The sequence below is a fragment of the Osmerus eperlanus genome, chromosome 20 (assembly GCF_963692335.1).
Source record: "Osmerus eperlanus chromosome 20, fOsmEpe2.1, whole genome shotgun sequence".
NCBI classification, from domain to species: Eukaryota; Metazoa; Chordata; class Actinopteri; order Osmeriformes; family Osmeridae; genus Osmerus; species Osmerus eperlanus.
The window spans coordinates 13495192-13518247 of NC_085037.1; the positions used below are offsets into that span (position 1 = coordinate 13495192).

Consider the following 23056-nt stretch of genomic DNA (forward strand, 5'->3'; position numbering starts at 1 on the left):
TCCAATCATAATTAGTGTTTTTTTTGTGGAACTGTTTAATCATAGTACTGAATCTCCAGATCAGACCAATATATTAACGGCATCAACATTTATATTGGAAAAATATTTTAAGAGTACTTTTGTGCAATGAACCAAGCTATCTTGTACAACAACCTCATCAGGTATATCGGAGACGCAAACGACAAAATTGGGCATTTGATTTCAGCATTACATAAGAGCTAAATAGCTCTTATATAGAGTATAGCTAAATTAAATGCCATTCCATTTATACAAGTTCTTAATTTCTTAGAGTAATTCATATTCTCCTTGTCAGACATTTTAGAAGTTAAATTGAGGTGACATTGATTTATTGTGCCTTATTACAGAGACAAAAGCACTGTTGTAAATGTATATTTTATGATAGAGCATTTCTTTATTTATTCACCAATAAAAATTCTATCAATTAAAAAAAAAATTTACATTAACATTTCCAACAATACCCATTATTCCTACTTTATATAAGTAAGTACAGTACTGTATTACAGAACAGTACTGTGAAACAGAAACTTATAGCACTTGCTGAATACTAAATACATCTGGGATATATCCCAGTTCACTTCCCTCAGACATGGAAAAGGAATGATAGTTGTGTTTGTGAAAGAACATTTGGGCCTGATGCAGAACAATAATGATGTTATACGAGCACAAAACTGGTTGCAGTACTGTACACACTGAGTTTAAACTTTTATAAATGACTTTAAAAATTTAGAATTACAAGTAGTCCATTTCTGAGGTCTCCAGGTGCTGTGTGATGAGGTCCAAAATAACTTTCTCATTTTCTGGGAGTTTCAGGTAAAAATGACCTCCCTCAAACATTTTCACCATAAAATCTCCAGATGATATTTCTTTCCAAGCTAAGGAATGGGGAAAAACAGATATGAGAAAAACAATTAAGCAATATATACATTTGTGTTTGATCCAGCACTGAAGTAACTTCGCAAACAAATGTTTCCAAAATGTGTTGAGAAGTTCTCTCAACACAGATTGGTTTTAATACTGTAAACCCACCCCCACCCCACAACTGAAGGTGTAAAACGATTAATTCAGAAACATCCATATTTTGACAGCACTGTGTGACAGTATAAAAAGAGTAAAAAACAAACAAACCAAAAAAAGCAGAGACATCAGAGCTCTCACCTTGTAAGTCATGGGGAGTATCCTGCTTCCCATCGAAGCATGTGATTGGACAAGAGAGGAGAGGGCTGGCAGGCCTGTCGCACCTGGACCACAGGAACAAAGTATTCAGCTGCTGTATCTTTACAACAGGTCTGTTACATCACGCAGACAACTGATTACAGACAACACATCAGAATCAAAATCCGGGTTATTGCACACACAAGGAATGTGCTTTGGTAGGCGGTGCCGTCGTAAAAGCCATGAATAGAAAATAGAATAACTGACAATAAAAATCCCGGTATGAAGTTTAAGATTGATTGTGCAATGTGCAGGACAGTACACCAGAAGAGGTCCGCTCATATAGCATGGGGGATAATGGACTGGACATGAGGTCACATAGCCCACCTGTAGGTGTCCAGCAGGCGCAGGTCGGCCTTCAGAGGAAGCAGGAAGTGTTTGAGCATCTCAGTGTTAGCCAGCAGCTCAGGAGGAGTCCCGCCCACAATCATCATCCAGTGGATGAAGTCCCCGTCTGAAAGATCACTTCTCTTTGGGGCGTTGATACGAGCCTCGGACTAGAAATGAACACATAGTTGTCTGCATATAGTTGCATGTATTTAAGTGCCTGTATGTAGTTGCATGTATATAGTTGCCTGTATGTAGTTGCATGTATATAGTTGCCTGTATGTAGTTGCATGTATATAGGTGTCTGTATGTAGTTGCATGTATATAGGTGTCTGTATGTAGTTGCATGTATATAGTTGCCTGTATGTAGTTGCCTGTATATAGTTGCCTGTATATAGTTGCCTGTATGTAGTTGCATGTATATAGTTGCCTGTATGAGATTTGAGTTGCATGGCTCTTTTATTGTTGATACTCACATATGGGGCAGAGGCACCAGACAGGAAGATGTGAACTGGTTCCAGATTGTGAACTCTCTTTAGGGTCTCTGCTACAGCAAAACTGACCGTGGCACCAAAACTAAGTCAACGTAACAGGGTACAAAGTGTGATCATGAAACTTTCAGATTCAGCTACACGTGCAGAGAGGACTTTTAACATGCATGCTTTAGTAGTGTGTAGGTGGATCAATCGTGTTCAAACCCAAGGGGTGCTAGTTTTACTCATACCTGTGGCCAAATAGGGCAAATGGCTTCTCCCTCAGCACAGGAAGCAACACGGTGATGACTTCATCCACAATCTGCTGCATGTTCTGAAAGAACGCCTCATTGTTTCGGTCCTCCCTACCAGGAAGTGTCACTGAAAACACTGTGACATGAGGTTCGAAGGTCATTAACACCAGCATAATTCAAGTACTTCTTCCTTATTGGGTGTGCTCACGCCTTCGGCGAGCACAACCATTGTTCTCTCACATATATATTATTGGGTGTGCTTTGCCTTCGGCAAGGGCACAACCTTTGTTCTCTCACATATATATATATAAGAATAATAATATTATTATTATTCTTTTTGCCCCCCTAAAACTCAGTCAATATTTGGCCTACATAGACAACCTAGGTGTCAAACGTTTCGTCCTGGTACCGATTGAGTTGCTTCTATTGGGATTTACGTTCCGTTGCACGGTTTAAGTAGAAATTAAGTTTTTGTGTCGAAAAGTGAAGCTAACGGTGGCTAACTTGCTAACCACAGTCAATGACGCTACTTACGTCACTAACGTCACGAAAACTTGCGTGACTACCTCTAGCAGAATATTAGTTTAGCAGCTCGTTAACTTCTGGGAGATAGCTAAGCTAACTATAGCTTTACTGCAAGGCAGCTGCAGAAACGCCACAAGCAAAGAGGCCAGGGTGATAACTATTTACTAATTTTACTTTGTGATATGACACACAATTGTGATGTGTAATGTACAATATAAACTGATATTATTAAGGAAGTACATCTACTTTCGGAAACAGTAGTCTACTATTTCACTGAAGTATTAGCATCATGACATTAGCCTCTGTTGCCCGGGCAACACATAACAGTGGTCTATGATGCATCTGTTTTCAATCGTTAAAATAAACATTCCTCACAAATACATTTTCGTTGTAGGATTTATTATGACATTAGATTACAAGTAAACGATTTGTGGGTGAAATTATCATTACCTGTCGTTTCAAACCAGTGTACCTCACTGCAACGCTGTAGCCTACGTGATACACTACAAAAACATCTACACAGCTGTTTAGAAAGTCAAACGGCAACAGAACATGTTCAGCACTCCCCTTACTTAAATCAAAAGTCTATCTAACTACTAACCTGAACTTCATTGCCACAGCCTAAACTTTGTCAATCTGTTCATGAAAATAATTAATTTCAGCCTAAACCGTACAACGGAACGTTAAATCCAATTCAACCAACACAATCGCTACCAAGACAAACACAGCAGTAGTCTAGTACAGTACTGTACCGTAGTAGTACAATTTACTGGGGCAGCTTCTCGCATTTTGCGTTGTAACTGACGCTTATTATGAATGAGCGATTTTCCACTAAATAAATGTCAAGCTTATTTACGTTTTGGGGGGCATATTTTCAGTTAGCAGATGGTACTGTTTGAATCGCAATTCCATCTTCTAATCTACAGTACTGCCGGTAACGTCGTAGAATAATCTTCAAAGGGGGTTCTTTATTCATGAATGAATGCAATGAGTAGGCTAAATGCATGAAAATATCACGAGAAGGGAAAAACTTAAAAGGACGTTTACGTCATAGAGATTAGGTCAATTTTTACACCGGTCTGCCAAATTTATTCGTTTTGATTCAACGATGAGGATGCCTTTTGCAGGGGAAATTAGAAGATCTATTTCATTCTACACTTCACTCGTATTTTCAGTTGTAAATGAGCAGCAAAAAAAAAATGCTTTTAAATCTATGTAATCTTTATAAATAATAAGTATGCATTTTTATATAAAATATACAGAAATATAAGTTGTAAAAATGTCATTCAAAAACGGACCCCTGTGCAACCGACGCAAGCAAGCACACCCTACAATTTCCCCAGAAATTGTACCCTCTCTAGTTATTATTATTATTTATTTTCCCACCCCTAAGGATCTGTCAATATTTGGACTACATAGACAACGTTGATGTCAAAAGTTTCGTCTTGCTAGCGATTGAGTTGCTTGTATTTTTATTTACGTTCCGTTTCATGGTTTAAGTTGAAATTACGTTTTTGTGGCAAAAAGTGCCTTGTGTCAACAAAGGGTATCAGTGCTAGCCTACGTCACAACGTCAGCACACATTAGCAACGACGCATGGATACAACGTGCATAGATGTGCTGTTGCACAGCGAGTATTGTGCATGCTTCCACAGTCCACAGCTGCTGTTAGTGGATCAGTCCTGAGTCTTCCCTTTCGGCTCGGACAGGCTGCCGCCCTTGAACATGACGGCTTCAGGGTCCAGTGTCCACCAGTTGTAGGACACTAACGGACAATGCTAACACTTCCTGTTCCGACACAACACAAACACTTCCTGTTCCGACACAACACAAACACTAACACTTCCTGTTCCGACACAACACAAACACAACACAAACACTAACACTTCCTGTTCCGACAACACTAACACTTCCTGATCCGACAACACAAACACTAACACTTCCTGTTCCGACACAACACAACACAAACACTTCCTGTTCCGACAACACTAACCCTTCCTGTTCCGACACAACACAAACACTAACACTTCCTGTTCCGACAACACTAACACTTCCTTTTCCCGACACAACACAAACACTAACACTTCCTATTCCGACAAAACACAAACACAAACACTAACACTTCCTGTTCCGACAACACTAACACTTCCTGTTTCGACACAACACAAACACTAACACTTCCTGTTCCGACAACACTAACACTTCCTTTTCCGACACAACACAAACACTAACACTTCCTGTTCCGACACAACAAATTTAAAATATAATTATTTATCTATTTATTCTTGTTCTTATATTTAACTATTTATTAATAAAAATATAATTATTTATCCATTTATTCTTGTTCAGTTTTAAATATGTGAAGGCTCACATGCTATTTTACCCATCATCTATAACTACTTCACCTATCACTCAAACTGGAATTGATGAGATGTGCAGCTTTTATCAGAGACCTTAGCGCGTCACTAGCATCTCGTCATATCACGCAGTCGGAGCACAGCTAGATAATCAGCTGTCAGCGCTCTTGAGTACCCAGCATGCAGTGCGGCATGTCAAAAAAAGACTTGTGGAAAATAGTTTGGTTAACCCTTGTGTTATCTTCGGGTCATTTTGACCCATCAGTCATTGTGACCCACCGTCGTATTGCGACAGATTTACCGCATACAAAGACAAAGTGAAGCATTTTCTTTTAACCGTTGGGCTGTCTCAGACCCCCCACATTGCAAAGGTTAAAAGAAAATTATTTTTATTTGTTTTTGTATTGGGTAAAATTGGGTAAACACAACGATGGTTCGTTATGAACCTTTGGGTCATGTGACCCGAAGGCAGCACGAGGGTTAAAACAGCCATGCGAGGCATTTCAGTTGTTGTGTTCGTTCAGTTAGATGTTTGTAATGTTATTGTTTGTTAGTTAATATAATCTTGTTGGTCACCCAGAGAGTCGGCTACTTTACTATCAGAGGCTAGTCTCGCAAGGAACATGGGCTGTACCCTAGCCCAGTTGCCTATGAGGCTATTCTTGATTGTGGGTTGACTAAGATTCTGGGAAGAAATCTACTCAAGAGCAAAGTCAATATCCGCAGTTTTCAAGCAATCTTTGACAAAGTTTGGAAACAATCTTGCGGGTGATATATATTGATTGTGGGAGGCAATTTTTGGACTACATCTAAACCTCATGCGGCTGCTGCAGCATTTCTGCATTTCTGCTTTGGCATGACCTGCGCTGGGAGAGAGGGAAACAGCATGGATGGGGATAGTGTGCGGGCAGATGTGTCTTTATATAGGGTGAAATGGAATGAAAAATGCAATACAAAATGGCTGAAAGGGGTTTATTTATGTAGATGTCCACATTGCCTCAATATCTTTGTGTCAATAAATCAAATATAATTTTGACTGATGGTTTTTCAAACCTTATTGGCTTCAAGGTGACATCATTCTGATGTACCATGCGCAATTTTACCTTGAAATGTCAACAGTTTCTTAACCTTTGTCCCAAAGCTGACCAAACCCTTTCTAATCATACAATCTCAGCAGTTGGTGTGTAGCAGAGAGGATAGAGAGACTGACTTGTAACCTTATGCTCATGAGTTCAAATCCCCATTCAGCCTATTGTTGTTGGCCAAACATGAAGTAGTTTTGCTCTCTTGTTGTCCAGCTCTCCATCTTCAACAGTGTACATGTTTATAATATTTGGCCATTTTGCGGAGGAATCCGCATCGCTGCTTGCAGCTATATTATTTTATTGTTTTTGCCTACTATGAAGCGTAGGCTAAGTGGAGGGTAGAAGTTCAGTGTGGGCTGTTCTTCATTGTCATGCTAAATGTTCTTTACCAAAAGTTTTTAAGTGTCCAGTATTGCCCTACATTCAGACTGCAGACAGTTCTGGAGACACCATGATCAAACGAGGCATAGTGAAATTTTGCAGCCTACCTTCAATGGAGCTGTTCAGTTTGAGCCCCCAGCGTGCATAATGGATGGAGCCGCCTCCCGCCCACGGGAAACAGATCAACCTGGCCACTGCTTCTGGTTTTTTACTGAAACAGTTAGTCACCTTGTCCATTCTGTATTGACAGTGGAGTGAGAGCAAATGAAAACGTCAAAAACGTCCTTACATCAAGACCTCGAATGTGTTTTTCTTTTTATTGTGTGTGTATATAGCCTAAAGTGAAATCGGTTGTGATATAACGTCCACTAGACATTAATAAATGTATTACTTTCTCACAGTTGCTGGTTGACTATCACCAGAAGTTTGATACTGGCAAGCTTCCGGGTCATCTTCCTCGTTGAAATTTGATTATTCTGCGCACTGTCAGATCGGCCGATGGGCCATCTGTAGATGGGAGTGTGGTACTTCTAGAAGTGTTGATAAATGTCCTATTCTGAATCATTTATGAACATTTACATACCCTTGATTATTTTTTATAATCTACAAATGTAGGTAAGCAACCACATTTGACAATAGTAAGCTACGACTTCATAACACTGACACGGATCTATTAGGCCAGTTGACTTTTCTTTCCTGTTGGATTTGGCCGTTCGGGTAGAGCGAAAATGGATTTGCGGCCAAAAGTTCAATATCCCTTCAAAATAATAGCAAACGCCAAGCCCAACACGAAGACTTAACCAATACGACTACATATTATGATGTAATAATTTATTGTCATACTCGAGTTAATAGGATAAGTCATCTACAGTAAAGGATTTCAACTTCAGTAAAAGTCTGAACATTTTGCCTCATCATACCTAGGCAATAAACCTGCCAGTATTATTACACATTTCAGATTCCTCACCTTGTTGAGTCCAGAGTTAAGGGGCCACTAAAGTATTCCAGCCTCACCACCTGAATGTCCAGAGACAACTGTTTCCTTTTAACAATGATTCTCACTGGAAGCTTCAAGTAATCGCCTCCCACACCTATGCGATGTTACACATTAAACAGTAGTTCCGACCAAGTCATTTTATTGGACAAGAGGCTTTCCATGTGTGTTGATATTTGGTGATAACAGCAATGGGACTTTCAACTATAGAGCTAGACGTCTGTTATCTCAATCTGTCTGATCGAAATCCAACATGAGCTAAAGAGACTGCCAACATTTACATTTATTCATAGCAGACGCTTTTATCCAAAGCAACTTCCAAGAGAGAGCTTTACATAGGTTTTTTTTCACCGGTTGCATTATAAATGGAAACATACTACAAATGCATAGCCTACAGGTATAGATAAGACAAAGTAGCTGTGGTATTGCTTACATATTAGCCAAACTGTAGGCCTACTAGTACAACAGCTACTTGATTTGTGTGATATTGTATTTCTTCACTTTCATGAATCCAGTGCACCCCTGGGTTGAAGGGGCAAATGCTTTAGTGTTGGGTTTGGTTCAGGTCTAAACAGATCATGTTTTTCACACACACCATCCTTTTTGTGACTTCTGAATGGAGGACATTCTCAATCAACCAGGTCACACCGTGCGGGTGTGATCTTACAACATGGTTTTTCCTTTTTCCCACTCTACATCTGCTACCACTGTCCCGTGCAACAATATTATTAGTTACACATTCTGATTCCTCTTACCTTCCTGACAATTTTTTTTGTGAAAAGTGTAGGCCTACTTTTCAAATAATAAAACGTCAGTTTTAGCCATGACCTTTACTTTGAAAAGATTTAGAAGCAATCAACCGGAAATGATCATTTTATTCACCCTGCTGACCGGGTGCAGTTGCTAAGCTAACTACTGTACCGGCGACATCGCGTCTTGGTGTTTTAACAACAGTCAATTTATTAATTTACTAATCTGCGATATAGTCACATTAGTTAGTATCCACATCGGATTTTTGAACCATTGAGTATGCAAAGCTAGCGAGTTGTAGACATCTGTTCCCAGATTAGCTACCTAGCTATCTAGTTACATTGGCTAATCAGACTACTTTGATAATTTTATATTTTATATTTAGGAGTCTACTTTGAGTATAGTTTTTGTTTTTAGCTGTCCACAACTAGAGGTCAGAGGAACGATTGGAAGGGGCCACGTTGTTCAGCTTGTGTCGGTTGACAACTCACGTCCTGCAGCAGTGCAGGTTCTTTAGTGGTGGTATAGTAGACCTCCAGCGGGCCGGTCACACATCAGTAGGTAATCGACAACACCCCTGTAAAACTTGTAGCGGACATTTGAAGACTGGGCGCCGGGCTCTATCCGGACAGAGACCTCATGAATGGAAATCGGAACTTCAGGTACGTTTGTTTTAACTACGAATCTAGACAGGTCACATGTTCTCGTTAGTTCAACAAGTTTGTTGGCAACGTTAGCTAGCTGTATGAGAAAAGTAGGCTAAGCTATGATTTAACACTGTCAGGTGTTTAAATATACTACTAAAAATAAAGTGTAGCCTATATATTTAGCAGACGCTTTTATCCAAAGCGACGTACGATATGGGGGATCTTCTGCAGTAAAGTGCTCTTAAACGAAGGCGATGTGTGTAGGTCTCGCTTGCTTTTACTTTATTTCTGTGTCGCTGGTGGCAAGCCTTCTTTCTTCTCGATCTTCTCTTTATGAAACTGGCTTAGGTTTCTTTTTCCACATTGTAAAATACCAAAACCAACCAACATTGGCTGAACGCTTCCCCCTGTGGAAACGTATGTGAAATAAATAGACTACAGGTCCCTGCACTCAGCTCCACCAACACCTTTGGGGTGAATTTTGGGGTCACCTGCAAGACAAGCCTGTTGTCTGAACATCACTTTCTGACCTGATGTATTCCCATGCTTTTGTGGCCGAATGGAGGCAAATCCTGCATCAATCTTTCAAATCCAGTGTCAGTTGGAAAGCCTTCTCAGAAGAGTGGAGGTGTTTCTGGAAGCAAAGTGGGGAGCAGCTCCATATTAGTGTTTGTGGTTTTGGAAAGAGACAAGCAGGTGTTCACTGCTTGTGGTCATGTAGTGTAGATTAGACATCTAGACAACACCTGTTTTTCCTTGTCTAGGTTGCCATGGAGAAATGGCAACCACATGGGTACTGCTGCCACGACAACACCACTCACAGAGGGACAGAGCAGTGTCAGTCTGTGGTTATCTCATTACAGCATTACAGTCAAACCCTGTTACTCTTTGACAATGAATTTAAAGATTATCATTTGTCCTTAAATTCACCTAAATTCAATAAAACAAACTATCCCATTTGTTTGTATGGCAGACACTTTAGCATGTGGTCATTCTGTGACTTGAGTGTTTGTTCATTTATTTGATACCAGTTTGATCTGCTATTTCTGTTTTTAGATGCACGTTACTATCGTGGTGTGTGCATAACTTGTGTGCAGACATGTTTGTCATTGTTTGGGTTTTCAAACAGGGCTTTCGAGAAAGAGCTCTGGTAGAGGTGTGAAACATACCCTTCCTGTCAGATGGCCTCTTCCCCAGCCTCTCCCTCAGCCTCTCCCCCAGCCTCTCCCCCAGCCTCTTCCCCAGCCTCTCCCTCAGCCTCTCCTTAGCCTCTCCTTAGCCTCTCCCTCAGCCTCTCCCTCAGCCTCTCCCTCAGCCTCTCCCTCAGCCTCTCCCTCAGCCTCTCCCTCAGCCTCTCCCTCAGTCTCTCATCATAGCAGAAGGAACGACGCCTGTCGCAATGATAAACAGAACACGTTCTCTGTGGTGTTCTCTGTCTGGTCGCCTCACTCTTCTTTGTGTGTTTCACGCTGGTTTAAGGCCCGGTTCTCTCCCCCTCTCTCTCTCCCCCTCTCTTTCTATCTCTCTCCCCCTCTCTTTCTATCTCTCTCTCTCCCCCTCTCTTTCTATCTCTCTCTCTCTCTCTCTCTCTCTCTCTCTCTCTCTCTCTCTCTCTCTCTCTCTCTCTCTCTCTCTCTCTCTCTCTCTCTCTCTCTCTCTCTCTCTCTCTCTCTCTCTCTCTCTCTCTCGTGTGTAGGAGCCGTTGGGGCCCAAGCCCTGTTCTCCCTGCCTCGTCGGCCTGGCTATGGCACCATGGGCAAGCCCATCAAGCTGCTGGCCAACTGCTTCCAGGTGGACATCCCCAAGATGGACGTCTACCTGTACGAGGTGGACATCAAGCCTGAGAAGTGTCCCCGCAGGGTCAACAGGTAGGCCCTGGTCCTGCTCTGCAACAGGAAACACTTGTTCCAATGAGAATACAACAAGAAGACTTGTATCCCTTCTGATGTTGACATTGTGAATAGGATGTCATTTATTAAGTCTCCTATGACAGTTGTGTGTTTACTTATAGTTTTACTTATTTTATTGTTGTTCACTTTTGTTTTGTATTGTTTGTTGGAGCCTCTGTCTAAATTATTTCTACCCCTATGGTGTTGGGAAATATTTTTTATTTATTTGAATGACCACACGTAAACTAGACTCCACGCTTTGTTTAATCATGGGTTCTCTAGTCCCGTCCTCCCACGTAGTGAAGCACGGCTGAGTGATGGAGTGTCTCTCCTTTCCTGCTGCTGTTCAGGGAGGTGGTGGACTCCATGGTGCAGCACTTCAAGGTCACCATCTTTGGGGATCGCAAGCCGGTCTACGATGGGAAGAGGAGCCTCTACACAGCTAACCCCCTGCCTGTAGCTACTGCAGGGGTGAGACACACACTGGAGCTTTGCGTTCAACATTTTGCACCCACTTTTATCCACAGCCATGGACAGATAGTGCGTATAGAAAGTACAGCGGAAGATCGAGGATCAGAAGTATGTCGTAGTTCTAACAGTGGTCCTCAGAGTCAAGGTACAGACTGTATTTAGCAGACACATCTCAGTGCTCCTCTCTCCATTATGTGTCCTGAGTCACGAATGAGCCTGTTGGTTTCACCTGAGCAGGAAAGACTCTAGATATTGTTGCTGAAGTGGGTGTTGCTGTGTATAACTTGTCTGTTTCCCCAAATGTCCAGGTGGATCTGGATGTCACCTTGCCGGGGGAGGGGGGGAAGGATCGGCCCTTCAAAGTCTCCATCAAGTTTGTGTCCCTGGTGAGTTGGCACATGCTGCATGAGGTTCTGACCGGGAGGAGTGTGGCGGAGCCCCTGGACCTGGACAAGCCTGTCAGCACCAACCCTGTCCATGCCGTGGACGTGGTCCTCAGACACCTGCCCTCCATGAAGTAAGCCCACGTTTATTCACGTCTTTAAAATTGAAATATGAATTTATTTCAATGTAAAAAATTATAATAATCTGATTTAAAAATTTAAGCTTCAAAAATTTAGGCACCTCAAATTGGAATGGTCAAATTGGAGGAGCACATTTTTTCTGCTCAAATTTTTGGAGCTTGAATTTTGGGGATCTGAATTTCACCATTCCAATTTGAGCAGGCTGAATTTTTTTTTATTAGGAATGATTTATAGGCTAATATGTTGAATAGTGGTTGATCATCGTGATAATGGGATGAATCCTTAGTCTGTTTTCAAGTTTCTCCTCCCTCCTCCCCTGTCCTCCCCCCACCCAGGTACACACCTGTGGGGCGCTCCTTCTTCTCCTCCCCAGAGGGCTACGACCACCCCCTGGGCGGGGGCAGGGAGGTCTGGTTTGGCTTCCACCAGTCCGTACGGCCGGCCATGTGGAAGATGATGCTCAACATCGATGGTGAGTCCTGTTGGATCTCGTAGCACCTGTAGAACCAGATCGGTCTTTGACTTGTCATCCAAAGTCTAGGATCTGTCCTCTGACCTGGGAACAGTCATCTGACCTGGGAACAGTCCTCTGACCTGGGAACAGTCCTCTGACCTGGGAACAGTCCTCTGACCTGGGAACAGTCCTCAGTCGTCCACCTCTTCTTCTACTCTGTTCCTGATGCTGTTCTCCTCTTCTTCTTCTGCAGTGTCAGCCACAGCCTTCTACAAGGCCCAGCCCGTCATCCAGTTCATGTGTGAGGTCCTGGACATCCACAACATCGACGAGCAGCCGCGTCCTCTCACAGACTCCCACAGGGTCAAGTTCACCAAAGAGATTAAAGGTGGATGTCGTCCCTACGTCAGGACAAGGGACTGGGATTAACGTGCACGTCTCGTTGTTTTTGGTCGCAATGTTGTTGACTTCCCAGTAATGATAACTCACGATAACTCCTCCTGCTCGGATCTGATAGTAATGATAACTCATGATAACTCCTCCTGCTCAGGTCTGAAGGTGGAAGTGACACACTGTGGGACAATGCGCAGGAAGTACCGAGTGTGCAACGTGACTCGGCGTCCGGCCAGCCACCAAACGTAAGATGCAATAATACAATACAAATCTATTCATAAAGCACTCATTAAACACAACCCATGCTGACTGAAGTGCTGTACAGACCAAAAAAACATAAACCACAAACCACAAACACAGCAATATAACACAACAAGCCACAAGGCACAAGGCACACAGCTCACAGACAAGAAGATGCAGTTCAGTTAGAGCGACAGGTCCGATCTCCACCCTGGTGATCTCCACCCTGGTGATCTCCACCCTGGAGATCTTCACCCTGGTGATCTCCACCCTGGTGATCTCCACCCTGGTGATCTCCACCCTGGTGATCTCCACCCTGGTGATCTCCACCCTGGAGATCTCCACCCTGGAGATCTCCACCCTGGTGATCTCCACCATGGTGATCTCCACCATGGTGATCTCCACCCTGGTGATCTCCACCCTGGTGATCTCCACCCTGGTGATCTCCACCCTGGTGATCTCCACCCTGATGATCTCCACCCTGGTGATCTCCACCCTGGTGATCTCCACCCTGGAGATCTCCACCCTGGTGATCTCCACCCTGGAGATCTCCACCCTGGTGATCTCCACCCTGGTGATCTCCACCCTGGAGATCTCCACCCTGGTGATCTCCACCCTGGAGATCTCCACCCTGGTGATCTCCACCCTGGTGATCTCCACCCTGATGATCTCCACCCTCCCAGGTTTCCCCTGCAGCTGGAGAGCGGTCAGACAGTAGAGAGGACCGTGGCTCAGTACTTTAAGGAGAAGTACAACCTGCAGCTGAAATACCCCCACCTGCCTTGCCTGCAGGTGGGGCAGGAGCAGAAGCACACCTACCTGCCCCTGGAGGTGAGGCCTGTCACCACACACACACACCTACCTGCCCCTGGAGGTGAGGCCTGTCACCACACACACACACACACACACACACACACACCAACCAGTCTGGAGACTGGTACAGCTCAGTGGTTAACATGTTTGACTGCAAGCAGTCATCCGCTAAAATCCCCCCCTTGTACGTCACTTTGGATAAAAGTGTCAGCTACATGAAATGAGTGAGTGAATCCTCAGTCTCAGATCACGGCTGCTACTTAAGAGAACCTGTAGGTCTGATTTAGCTTGTTGCCATGGTCACACATGAACTGGATGACTGACTGGCTGAGAGGAACACTGCAGCCAGACGTACTCTGACTTCCTGCTCCATTAGCAGTTGATTTACATAAGCTTAATTATTGCTGAAGACATTTTTTGTGCACTCAAATGGATTACTTAATGAGGAAGGATAAGTGGTGGTTTTCAAGGTTGTCAGATAAATCAAATAGGAGTGAACAGGTGGAAAACAGCTGAAGGTGCAATAATGCAACATGAATACATTTTTTATTAAAAAGTCTAATGTCCCCCAAAATTCTATATGAAAGATTAAGTAACCGGAATGGAACCACATGTGTTTGAAGCACAACAATTGCTAACAATTTCTGACTTCTCAGATTCCTGACGATCCCTCCTCTCCTTGCCACCTGTGTTTCTCCGCAGGTGTGCAACATTGTTGTGGGCCAACGCTGCATCAAGAAGCTGACCGACAACCAGACCTCCACCATGATCAAAGCCACGGCTCGCTCTGCCCCCGACAGGCAGGAGGAGATCAGCAGACTGGTGAGCGCCCCCCGGAGCCGGGGAGGAGAAATGACTTTCAGATGAGAATTCCAATGAAAAACAATAAGACTATTAGAAGACATCATTGCCCCTAGCATTATTTGAACCATTTTCTAACAATGGTTATACTCTCCATCCTAATATCTTTCTCTCCCCCCCCTCCCTCCTCCTATCCTCCCCCCTCCCTGCCCCCCCGCAGGTGCGGAGCGCCAACTACGATGCGGACCCGTTTGTTCAGGAGTTCCAGTTCCGCGTGCGTGATGAGATGGCCCAGGTGACCGGGCGCGTGCTGCCACCTCCCATGCTGCAGTACGGTGGGAGGGTGAGCTCTGAACACTTTATGGTACCTGCCCCTTTAAATCACGCAACATCACACTGTCTGTGTGTGTGTGCATGCTGATGTGTGTGTGTGTGTGTGTGTATGTGTGTCCATGCTGATGTGTGTGAATGTGTATGTGGCTCAGTCTCTAACTTGCACTCTTTCTCTAATCCTCCTTCATTTCCATCACTATTTTGCTTCTTTTCTTCTTGAGGGGTTTAGGGTTCATTAATTCACATTAATGGTTATAGTTCTGTAGTATCTGTACTTACTGTAAGTCACTCTGGATAAGAGCATCTGCTAAATGTCTAAATGTAAATGTTAGTGGTTAGAGAACACAATTTTGAATGGAAGTGAATAGTCCAGCCCAAATTGGATAGAAAAAAAAATTGTGTTTGTGTGTGTGTGCGTGCGTGCGTGTGTGTGTGTGTGATGGCCAGCCCCAGCAGATGACCCCTGCGATGTCGTTGCAGAACCGCACGGTGGCCACGCCCAGCCACGGGGTGTGGGACATGAGGGGGAAGCAGTTCCACACAGGTGTGGAGATCAAGATGTGGGCCATCGCCTGCTTCGCCACGCAGAGGCAGTGCAGGGAGGAGATCCTCAAGTAAGCACACACACACACACACTCACCCACACACACACTCACCTTTCTCTGCTACAATCACAATGTTCAATTCTTGGGGATGGGTATAGTTCAGTGGTTAGAGCGTTTGACTGCAGACAGAGGTTGCAGGTTCGCATCTCCCCTTGTACGCCGCCTTGGATAAGTCTCTGCTAAATGCAGTGTCTGCTAAATAAACATTAATATCATAAGCATTATTCTTTCTTCTCACCTCCTGTTATAGTCACGTGTGTGTGTGTATATATTTATATGTCTGCCTGTGTCCTCTACAGAGGGTTCACCGACCAGCTGCGTAAGATCTCTAAGGATGCTGGGATGCCCATCCAGGGCCAGCCCTGCTTCTGTAAGTACGCCCAGGGGGCCGACAGCGTGGAGCCCATGTTCAGACACCTGAAGAACACCTACTCTGGCCTGCAGCTCATCATCGTCATCCTGCCTGGAAAGACCCCCGTCTATGGTAGGCTTCACACGGACAACAGACCTTCCTGTAACAAGCCAAGGACAAGACCCGGGGAAACTATCTTTTTTGAACCACTGGACTTGTGACTGGATTTGAAGATCTGTTTTTGTTGGTTCTTCCTCATTACATTTACATTACATTTAGTCATTTAGCAGACGCTCTTATCCAGAGCGACTTACAGTAAGTACAGGGACATTCCCCATGACCGGGAATCGAACTGGCAACCTTTGGATTACTAGCCCGATTCCCTCACCGCTCAGCCACCTGACTCCCTCACTATCTTTACTCATGAAACACAACGAAATCCATCCTAAGTCCTCCTCTCTGCTCCTCACAGCGGAGGTGAAGCGTGTGGGAGACACTCTCCTGGGCATGGCCACCCAGTGCGTCCAGGTGAAGAACGTGGTGAAGACCTCCCCCCAGACCCTCTCCAACCTCTGCCTGAAGATCAACGTCAAGCTGGGGGGCATCAACAACATCCTGCTCCCTCACCAACGGTACTGGAGACACTGGAGGAGTCTGCATGACTTCCAGACCACAGCGTGTTTGTGTGCTGGGTGTGTCTGACGGTCTCTCTAATGGTCTCTCTGTTCCTCCATCCAGACCCTCTGTGTTCCAGCAGCCTGTCATCTTCCTGGGGGCCGACGTCACCCACCCTCCTGCTGGGGACGGGAAGAAGCCCTCCATCGCTGCTGTGAGTAGGCCTCTCTCTAACCCTCCATCGCTGCTGTGAGTAGGCCTCTCTCTAACCCTCCATCGCTGCTGTGAGTAGGCCTCTCTCTAACCCTCCATCACTGCTGTGAGTAGGCCTCTCTCTAACCCTCCATCACTGCTGTGAGTCCTCCTAACCTGCTGGGTTCTGGTGCCGACACACAGTTTGAGAGTTATTTTGCGATCGTCTGTTCTCAGCTTTTTCAAATGTTGAACAAGAGAACTTCTCTCTTATTCCCTCCAGGTGGTAGGCAGTATGGATGCCCACCCCAGCCGGTACTGTGCCACGGTTCGGGTCCAGAGGCCCAGGCAGGAGGTCATCCAAGACCTGGCCTCCATGGTGAAAGAGCTGCTCATCCAGTTCTACAAGTCGACCCGCTACAAACCCACCAGGATCATCTTCTACAGGGACGGAGTGTCTGAGGGCCAGTTCAGACAGGTCTGTCACTGCTACTGGCTCTCTATCTCTCTCTCTCTCTCTCTCTCTCTCTCTCTCTCTCTCTCTCTCTCTCGACAGGTCTGTCACTGCTACTGACTGGCTTCTCTAGCACAGAATAACGCCACACGCTTACAGAGATCTAGACAGTTCATACAGGGATCTAGACAGTTCTTACAGGGATCTAGACAGTTCTTACAGGGATCTAGACAGTTCTTACAGAGATCTAGACAGTTCTTACAGGGATCTAGACAGTTCTTACAGAGATCTAGACAGTTCTTACAGGGATCTAGACAGTTCTTACAGGGATCTAGACAGTTCTTACAGAGATCTAGACAGTTCTTACAGGGATCTAGACAGTTCTTACAGAGATCTAGACAGTTCTTACAGGGATCTAGACAGTTCTTACAGAGATCTAGACAGTTCTTACAGGGATCTAGACAGTTCTTACAGGGATCTAGACAGTTCTTACAGAGATCTAGACAGTTCTTACAGAGATCTAGACAGTTCTTACAGGGATCTAGACAGTTCTCTCGTAAACCCTTGAGGTTTCTCGAGTCGTTGGTGTCTTACTGACATGCGCTCAAACAGCAGTATCCTCTTTACAGCGTAGCTGCAGTAATATGCCACTATGGAGAAAAGGGTGTGCTTATTGAATAACATTATTATTTGTATTTATATTATTATTATATAATGTTCTAATCTATCTCCTTTGGGTGGTTCACCTGTCTGGTTCTTGTCCATGAGCAGGTGCTGTACTATGAGCTGCTGGCGATCCGAGAGGCCTGCATCAGTCTGGAGAAGGACTACCAGCCAGGCATCACCTACATCGTGGTGCAGAAGAGACACCACACCAGGCTGTTCTGTGCCGACCGCAACGAGAGGGTGAGGGTCCTCTGGGGATGTTCACCTCTGGGTCTCCCTGCAGCAGTTTAGGAACCAGGACCTGGGTTCCTGTGCGCTCCCTGCCCAGGGAGAGGTGTAGCTTAGGTGTTAGAGCATTTGACTGCTGGCTGTCGATTGCCTCCAGGTCTTTGTTGCTTTGTTAATGAGAATCGGTTCTCAGTTGACCTTTCTGGTTAAGTAAAAGTCAAGTAAAAGACTTGTGTGTGTGTGTGTGTGTGTGTGTTCTGTCAGGTGGGGCGAAGCGGGAACATTCCTGCCGGCACCACCGTGGACACGGACATCACTCACCCCTACGAGTTTGACTTCTACCTCTGCAGTCACGCTGGGATACAGGTACCTCACACCTCCACTGAATACAGCCTCTTTCAGCTGTCAACCTCCCTTGCTTTAACTAATTTTTGGGATTCTGTGTGAACTTTTTTCATTACAATTACATTTTTTCATAAATGTGTGTTTGTGTGTGTATATATATATATATATATATATATATATATATATATATATATATATGAGTGATTAATGATATGATAACATAAATGATATCATAATAATAAATACTTGTAAGTAAAGTAGTGTTTAAAATGATGAAAGTAATATTTGTAATGGCCTCTGGTTGGCTTCATTAATCCCCCCCCTCCCCCCTCCCTCCCCCAGGGCACCAGTCGCCCCTCCCACTACCACGTCCTCTGGGACGACAACTGCTTCACGGCTGATGAGTTCCAGCTGCTCACCTACCAGCTGTGCCACACCTACGTACGCTGCACGCGCTCAGTCTCCATCCCTGCGCCAGCCTACTACGCCCACCTGGTGGCCTTCCGCGCCCGCTACCACCTGGTGGACAAGGAGCACGACAGGTGAGGGGGGGTAGATAGTTACCACCTGGTGGACAAGGAGCACGACAGGTGAGGGGGGGTAGATAGTTACCACCTGGTGGACAAGGAGCACGACAGGTGGGGGGGTAGATATTGAAGTACGATTGACAACTTTTGGATTTCTCTCCTCCTCTCTGTCTCCTCCTCCTCTCTCTCTCCTCCTCTCCCTCGTCAGTGCGGAGGGCAGCCACGTCTCAGGGCAGAGTAACGGGCGGGACCCCCAGGCCCTGGCCAAGGCTGTTCAGATCCACCACGACACTCTGAGGACCATGTACTTCGCCTAAGGGGCTCCAGGCCTCTCTCCCTCCCCCAGCCTGCCTGTCAGATGTGCAGGACTGACCACTGATGAGGGCAGAGGCTGGCCTGGACTAGTCCAGGAGAACAGAAGAGAACAGCCACGTTATGCAATACGAAACCAGCCGATTGTCTCCAAGCTCCTGTCCCCCCCTTTTCTTTCTCACATGCTGCAATTTATGCATTTTATTTCATCGGGGATTCTCTTAACATCTCACTGAAACTAGCCCTACAAGCTTGCAAGTCATTTTTGCGCGCCTTACAGTTGTGACAGCTACTACTGGTCGTTTTGAGCATAGAAAAGAAAACTAAAGATAGCCGGTGCTTGTTTTGGTTGTCCAGGTCACAGCCATGGAGGCGATGTCTACGAGACGGATGCGTGTTGGTATTTGCGCGGTTGCCGTGGCAACACCCTGTTGTTCAAGCGTGAGTTGTTCGCGTGTGAGTTTTAAGCATTTTTATTTATTTTTGTCACCTTTTTCACCTTTTGTTTTTTGTTTTTTTTTCTTCAAATGGTAGGTTTCTTTACAAATTACTTTCTTTGAGAAGGGTTACTTACTCGCAGTTATAGACACAAATAGTTGTAGCTTAACAGTATCTAACAATATAGTATATAACAGTAATATTGTCTGAATGTTCATGTGGAACGATCCACTTTGAGAACCAGGGAGGCTCTGCCTGCCTCAGTGCAGATCTGCAGAGGAAGAGGCTGTCCCGTTTATGACCCCGGCTGCAGAATGGATCTCCCTGCTCACAAGTTGATATTAGAGAAACTATTTGGCTACTAGTGATTTTTATTCCGCCTGCTATTTGTGAGATTTTATTTAACACTTTCTGCAATCGAGTAGGCCACTGCTTGCTTGGAGTTGCGAATTGAGCAAGGAACTGATAAATATGTCAGAAAATCCTTTGGTTTAATTGATGCCGACAGATAACAGACGATAATGGGTTCCAGATTCCTATATTTATTCACACTCTGGATTTTGAAGGCAGAAGTAAAGAGTTTCCTGCCTTTTATGAAATATTAAGTCTTTTTAGTAAATTTAAGAAAATTAATTTCTTAAAATAATTATGACAAAGTGCCAGATTAGCATGGAAAGGAAACAAAAAAGGCAGGTTATTCTAAAAGCTATTTTAGGTAAATCAATAACAGAATCTCTCTCAGACAGGCTACTGTAACATGACGATGTGATGTCCTTGAGACGGGGTTGAAGGCAGCGCAGAACAGCAGCATGGTCCATCGGTGTCACGTCGTTTTTAATGTGAAATGTTCATCAGACAGACTGAACAACTGAAGTTGGAGACTTAATTTAACAAAGCCGTTTTGTCGCTTTAACGAATTTCGCGTTTTCCGTTTTACTCTTGCTGTGCAGTGCAGTAGACTCCCGATGAGTTTAGTCACGTTCCTCTAGGACCAAACCAGTGTGCCTCAGGGTCTGGAGAGCGAGAAGGCTTCACTTCTGTCCTGCGTGTGTGTGTGTGTGTGAGGGGGACTGGGGTCTCTCTCTCTGCACCCCTATACACAGAGGGAGCATTTAAACATGCTCTGCTGCGCTATCTGTCAGCCATGAGTTCTCAAAACCAAACTAGCTGCTATACAGGACTTTTATACATGTATATAGTTTTTCTGTGTAGACGGGTAAGATTTTTTTTATTATCAATTTAAATTTAAGTCTGTGAGGTTGCAAAAGGTGAATTATTTGAAAGGGTGCACTAACTTTTTTTTTCTTCTCAAAACTGTATCCTATATATATATGTGTGTGTGTGTGTGTGTGTGTGTAGTATAAAAAATGCATGACACTTCACTGCACTTATAGATGACAGGGGTGGAACGAAGCCTATGGTTCTGCAAAGGAGAGAAATACATGTCTCTCAAGGAAGACATTGTGAACTTTTCTTTTGGTTTTTAGGCCTTTACAACCATTTTATAGGACTCCTGCTTTATCTCCCTGAGGGTGCAGTTGAAAATAATTGAACCCGTGTGGGCATTAATAGGCTAAGCCCCAAGTTTTGGGCACATAGAAGTGAAAGTGTTACAACCGAAGTCAGACATTACCAGCATTTGATTTTACTTGAACAGCAAAGATCAAATCTGATGACTTGTGGGCAACTGGGAATATGTAGCTAGTTGCTATCCTGCTTTTTATCTTGACAGCAGGAACCATGATGGGTGCTTTCTCTCCACTTCTGTTGCCACGTAACAACGTTTGGAAGCCGTTGGGGGAGGTTATTGCGTTCAGGGGTGCTGGGTGCTTAGAGACACCTCTGTCCCCGCTTATGGAGATGGATAACGGATGCCTTTTCACATGACTAAAGCATTTTTAATTCTAAATGATGATACTATATTTGTGTATTTAATAATAAATGTAATTCACAAACTACTTATTTTTGCTAACAAATTCTATGGTAAATGGAACCGCTACGATGACAATGAAATAGGGTCATCCAGATTTATTAGGTACCGCAATAGTTTCTATTCTACGCGCTGTGTGAAAGTGAAACACCTGCGACACTGACGTACTGTGGAGATTCATTTGTTTTGGAGGGGGGAACTTTTTGCTGCGTGGTGATTGGATGAAGCAGCCTATTAATCCTACCAATCTGTGAACGAGTAGCCTTTCCCTCCATCCTGTTTTACATGTCGCCACACACCTGGACCCGTCCGAACAGCACACGAGGCTGCTTCTGGACGGGTTCCTTGTCTCAAAGTCTTAAGGGATGGTGAATGTGTCCCTGACTTGTTCCTGTAGCATTATCTAACCGTTTGCCGAGCCGCCACACTTCGAACATCTGCCCAATAGTTGTCCCGTTTGCTTTTCACATCCTGTTGTTTTAGTATGTTGGGGAGCGGTGAAGGTTCATCGTTGGACATGAACAGTCCATATACTGTGCCTTTCTTGATGGTGCTGAAAACTATGAAATCAAAAAATAAATATTACAGTTAGAACATTTAGTGCAATACGCCATGTCTTCGTTGATACTGTAAAGTGTGCGTTGAAGCGCGTGTGTGTGTGTATACCTTTTGACTTTTGCCAAGATTACAATAATATGCTGAGAGAGATTTTGGGGTGTCAAGACCAAACGACCTGTGGGTGTTTACAGTAGACAGGCACTCATACGGCACAACCCACAAATCAACTCTTCTGTTTATTATTATCTTTTCAGAAATATGCCATAATAACTATGAGCTGCGTAAGGCTCTTGCTTTCAAACTCATCAGTCTAGACATATTTAATGTGTAGACCTACACATAGCCTGCTAGAGCAATCTCGAAAAAGGCAATTTTGTGAAATGTAACCATTGTACAGTTTGGGATAGGCCTCATTCTTATCCCACTGTTTGAAATACTTGCAGTTTACAAATGATACCAATACACAGAGGTCCACCGTTTTGCTATAACTGTCTGCTTTCCGCAGAAGGGATTCTGCACGCGAATCCTACACCTTTCCTTTGCTCTGCTCTGTCATCCATACGATAATTACATTGCATTGGTAACAGTGCAATATGCTATATTTTTGCTTGATTATGAAATTGTTGTGACACTTTTAGAAGTTGTAGGCTAGGCTATCGTTAAGAATGTGATAATCCGTTTGGTCTTAACACTTAGGCCTATCTGATCCTGGTCCTAAAATGTAGAGTTTTTGTTTGGTTGTCAATTTAATTGTTGTTTTGATTAAATGTAGCCTAATAAACCCCCATTTATTTGCATTGTATTGATTTCATTTGAATGAAATGAATTTGGCAACAAGATTGCAACTTGGGTTATATTTAGGCATACGTCCACCTACGTTGAAATATATT

The 23056-nt window shown here is 44.1% G+C and overlaps 2 protein-coding genes across 7 annotated transcripts; one reads left to right on the forward strand and one right to left on the reverse strand.

Annotated features, from left to right (window-relative positions):
* Positions 1–388: 388 nt before the first annotated feature.
* olah (oleoyl-ACP hydrolase) lies at positions 389–9010 on the reverse strand. Of its 4 annotated transcripts, none has more exons than XM_062487281.1 (7): positions 8871–9010; positions 6743–6873; positions 2285–2423; positions 2037–2136; positions 1561–1730; positions 1177–1259; positions 389–893 (listed from the first exon to the last, which is right to left on the reverse strand). In XM_062487281.1, exons 2-7 carry the CDS (start codon positions 6870–6872, stop codon positions 751–753), a joined length of 765 nt encoding a protein of 254 aa, XP_062343265.1. In that variant the 5' UTR covers position 6873; positions 8871–9010; the 3' UTR covers positions 389–750. The 4 variants fall into 4 exon arrangements, with proteins under 4 accessions (XP_062343265.1, XP_062343266.1, XP_062343263.1 ...); XM_062487282.1 differs by lacking the exon at positions 8871–9010 and adding an exon at positions 7603–7716; XM_062487279.1 differs by lacking the exon at positions 8871–9010 and adding an exon at positions 7594–7711 and having other exon boundaries at positions 6743–6875.
* ago3b (argonaute RISC catalytic component 3b) lies at positions 8905–22963 on the forward strand. 3 transcript variants are annotated; one of them, XM_062487274.1, is made up of 19 exons: positions 8905–9041; positions 10723–10894; positions 11266–11386; positions 11695–11903; positions 12246–12382; positions 12618–12752; positions 12915–13002; positions 13681–13828; positions 14513–14632; positions 14832–14975; positions 15392–15558; positions 15849–16033; positions 16374–16533; positions 16640–16730; positions 16992–17186; positions 17934–18068; positions 18321–18422; positions 18744–18943; positions 19137–22963. In XM_062487274.1, the coding sequence occupies exons 1-19, from the start codon at positions 9023–9025 to the stop codon at positions 19243–19245; spliced, it is 2637 nt and encodes an 878-aa protein (XP_062343258.1). In that variant the 5' UTR covers positions 8905–9022; the 3' UTR covers positions 19246–22963. The 3 variants fall into 3 exon arrangements, with proteins under 3 accessions (XP_062343258.1, XP_062343260.1, XP_062343259.1); XM_062487276.1 differs by having other exon boundaries at positions 15425–15558; XM_062487275.1 differs by having other exon boundaries at positions 14832–14954.
* Positions 22964–23056: the final 93 nt, after the last annotated feature.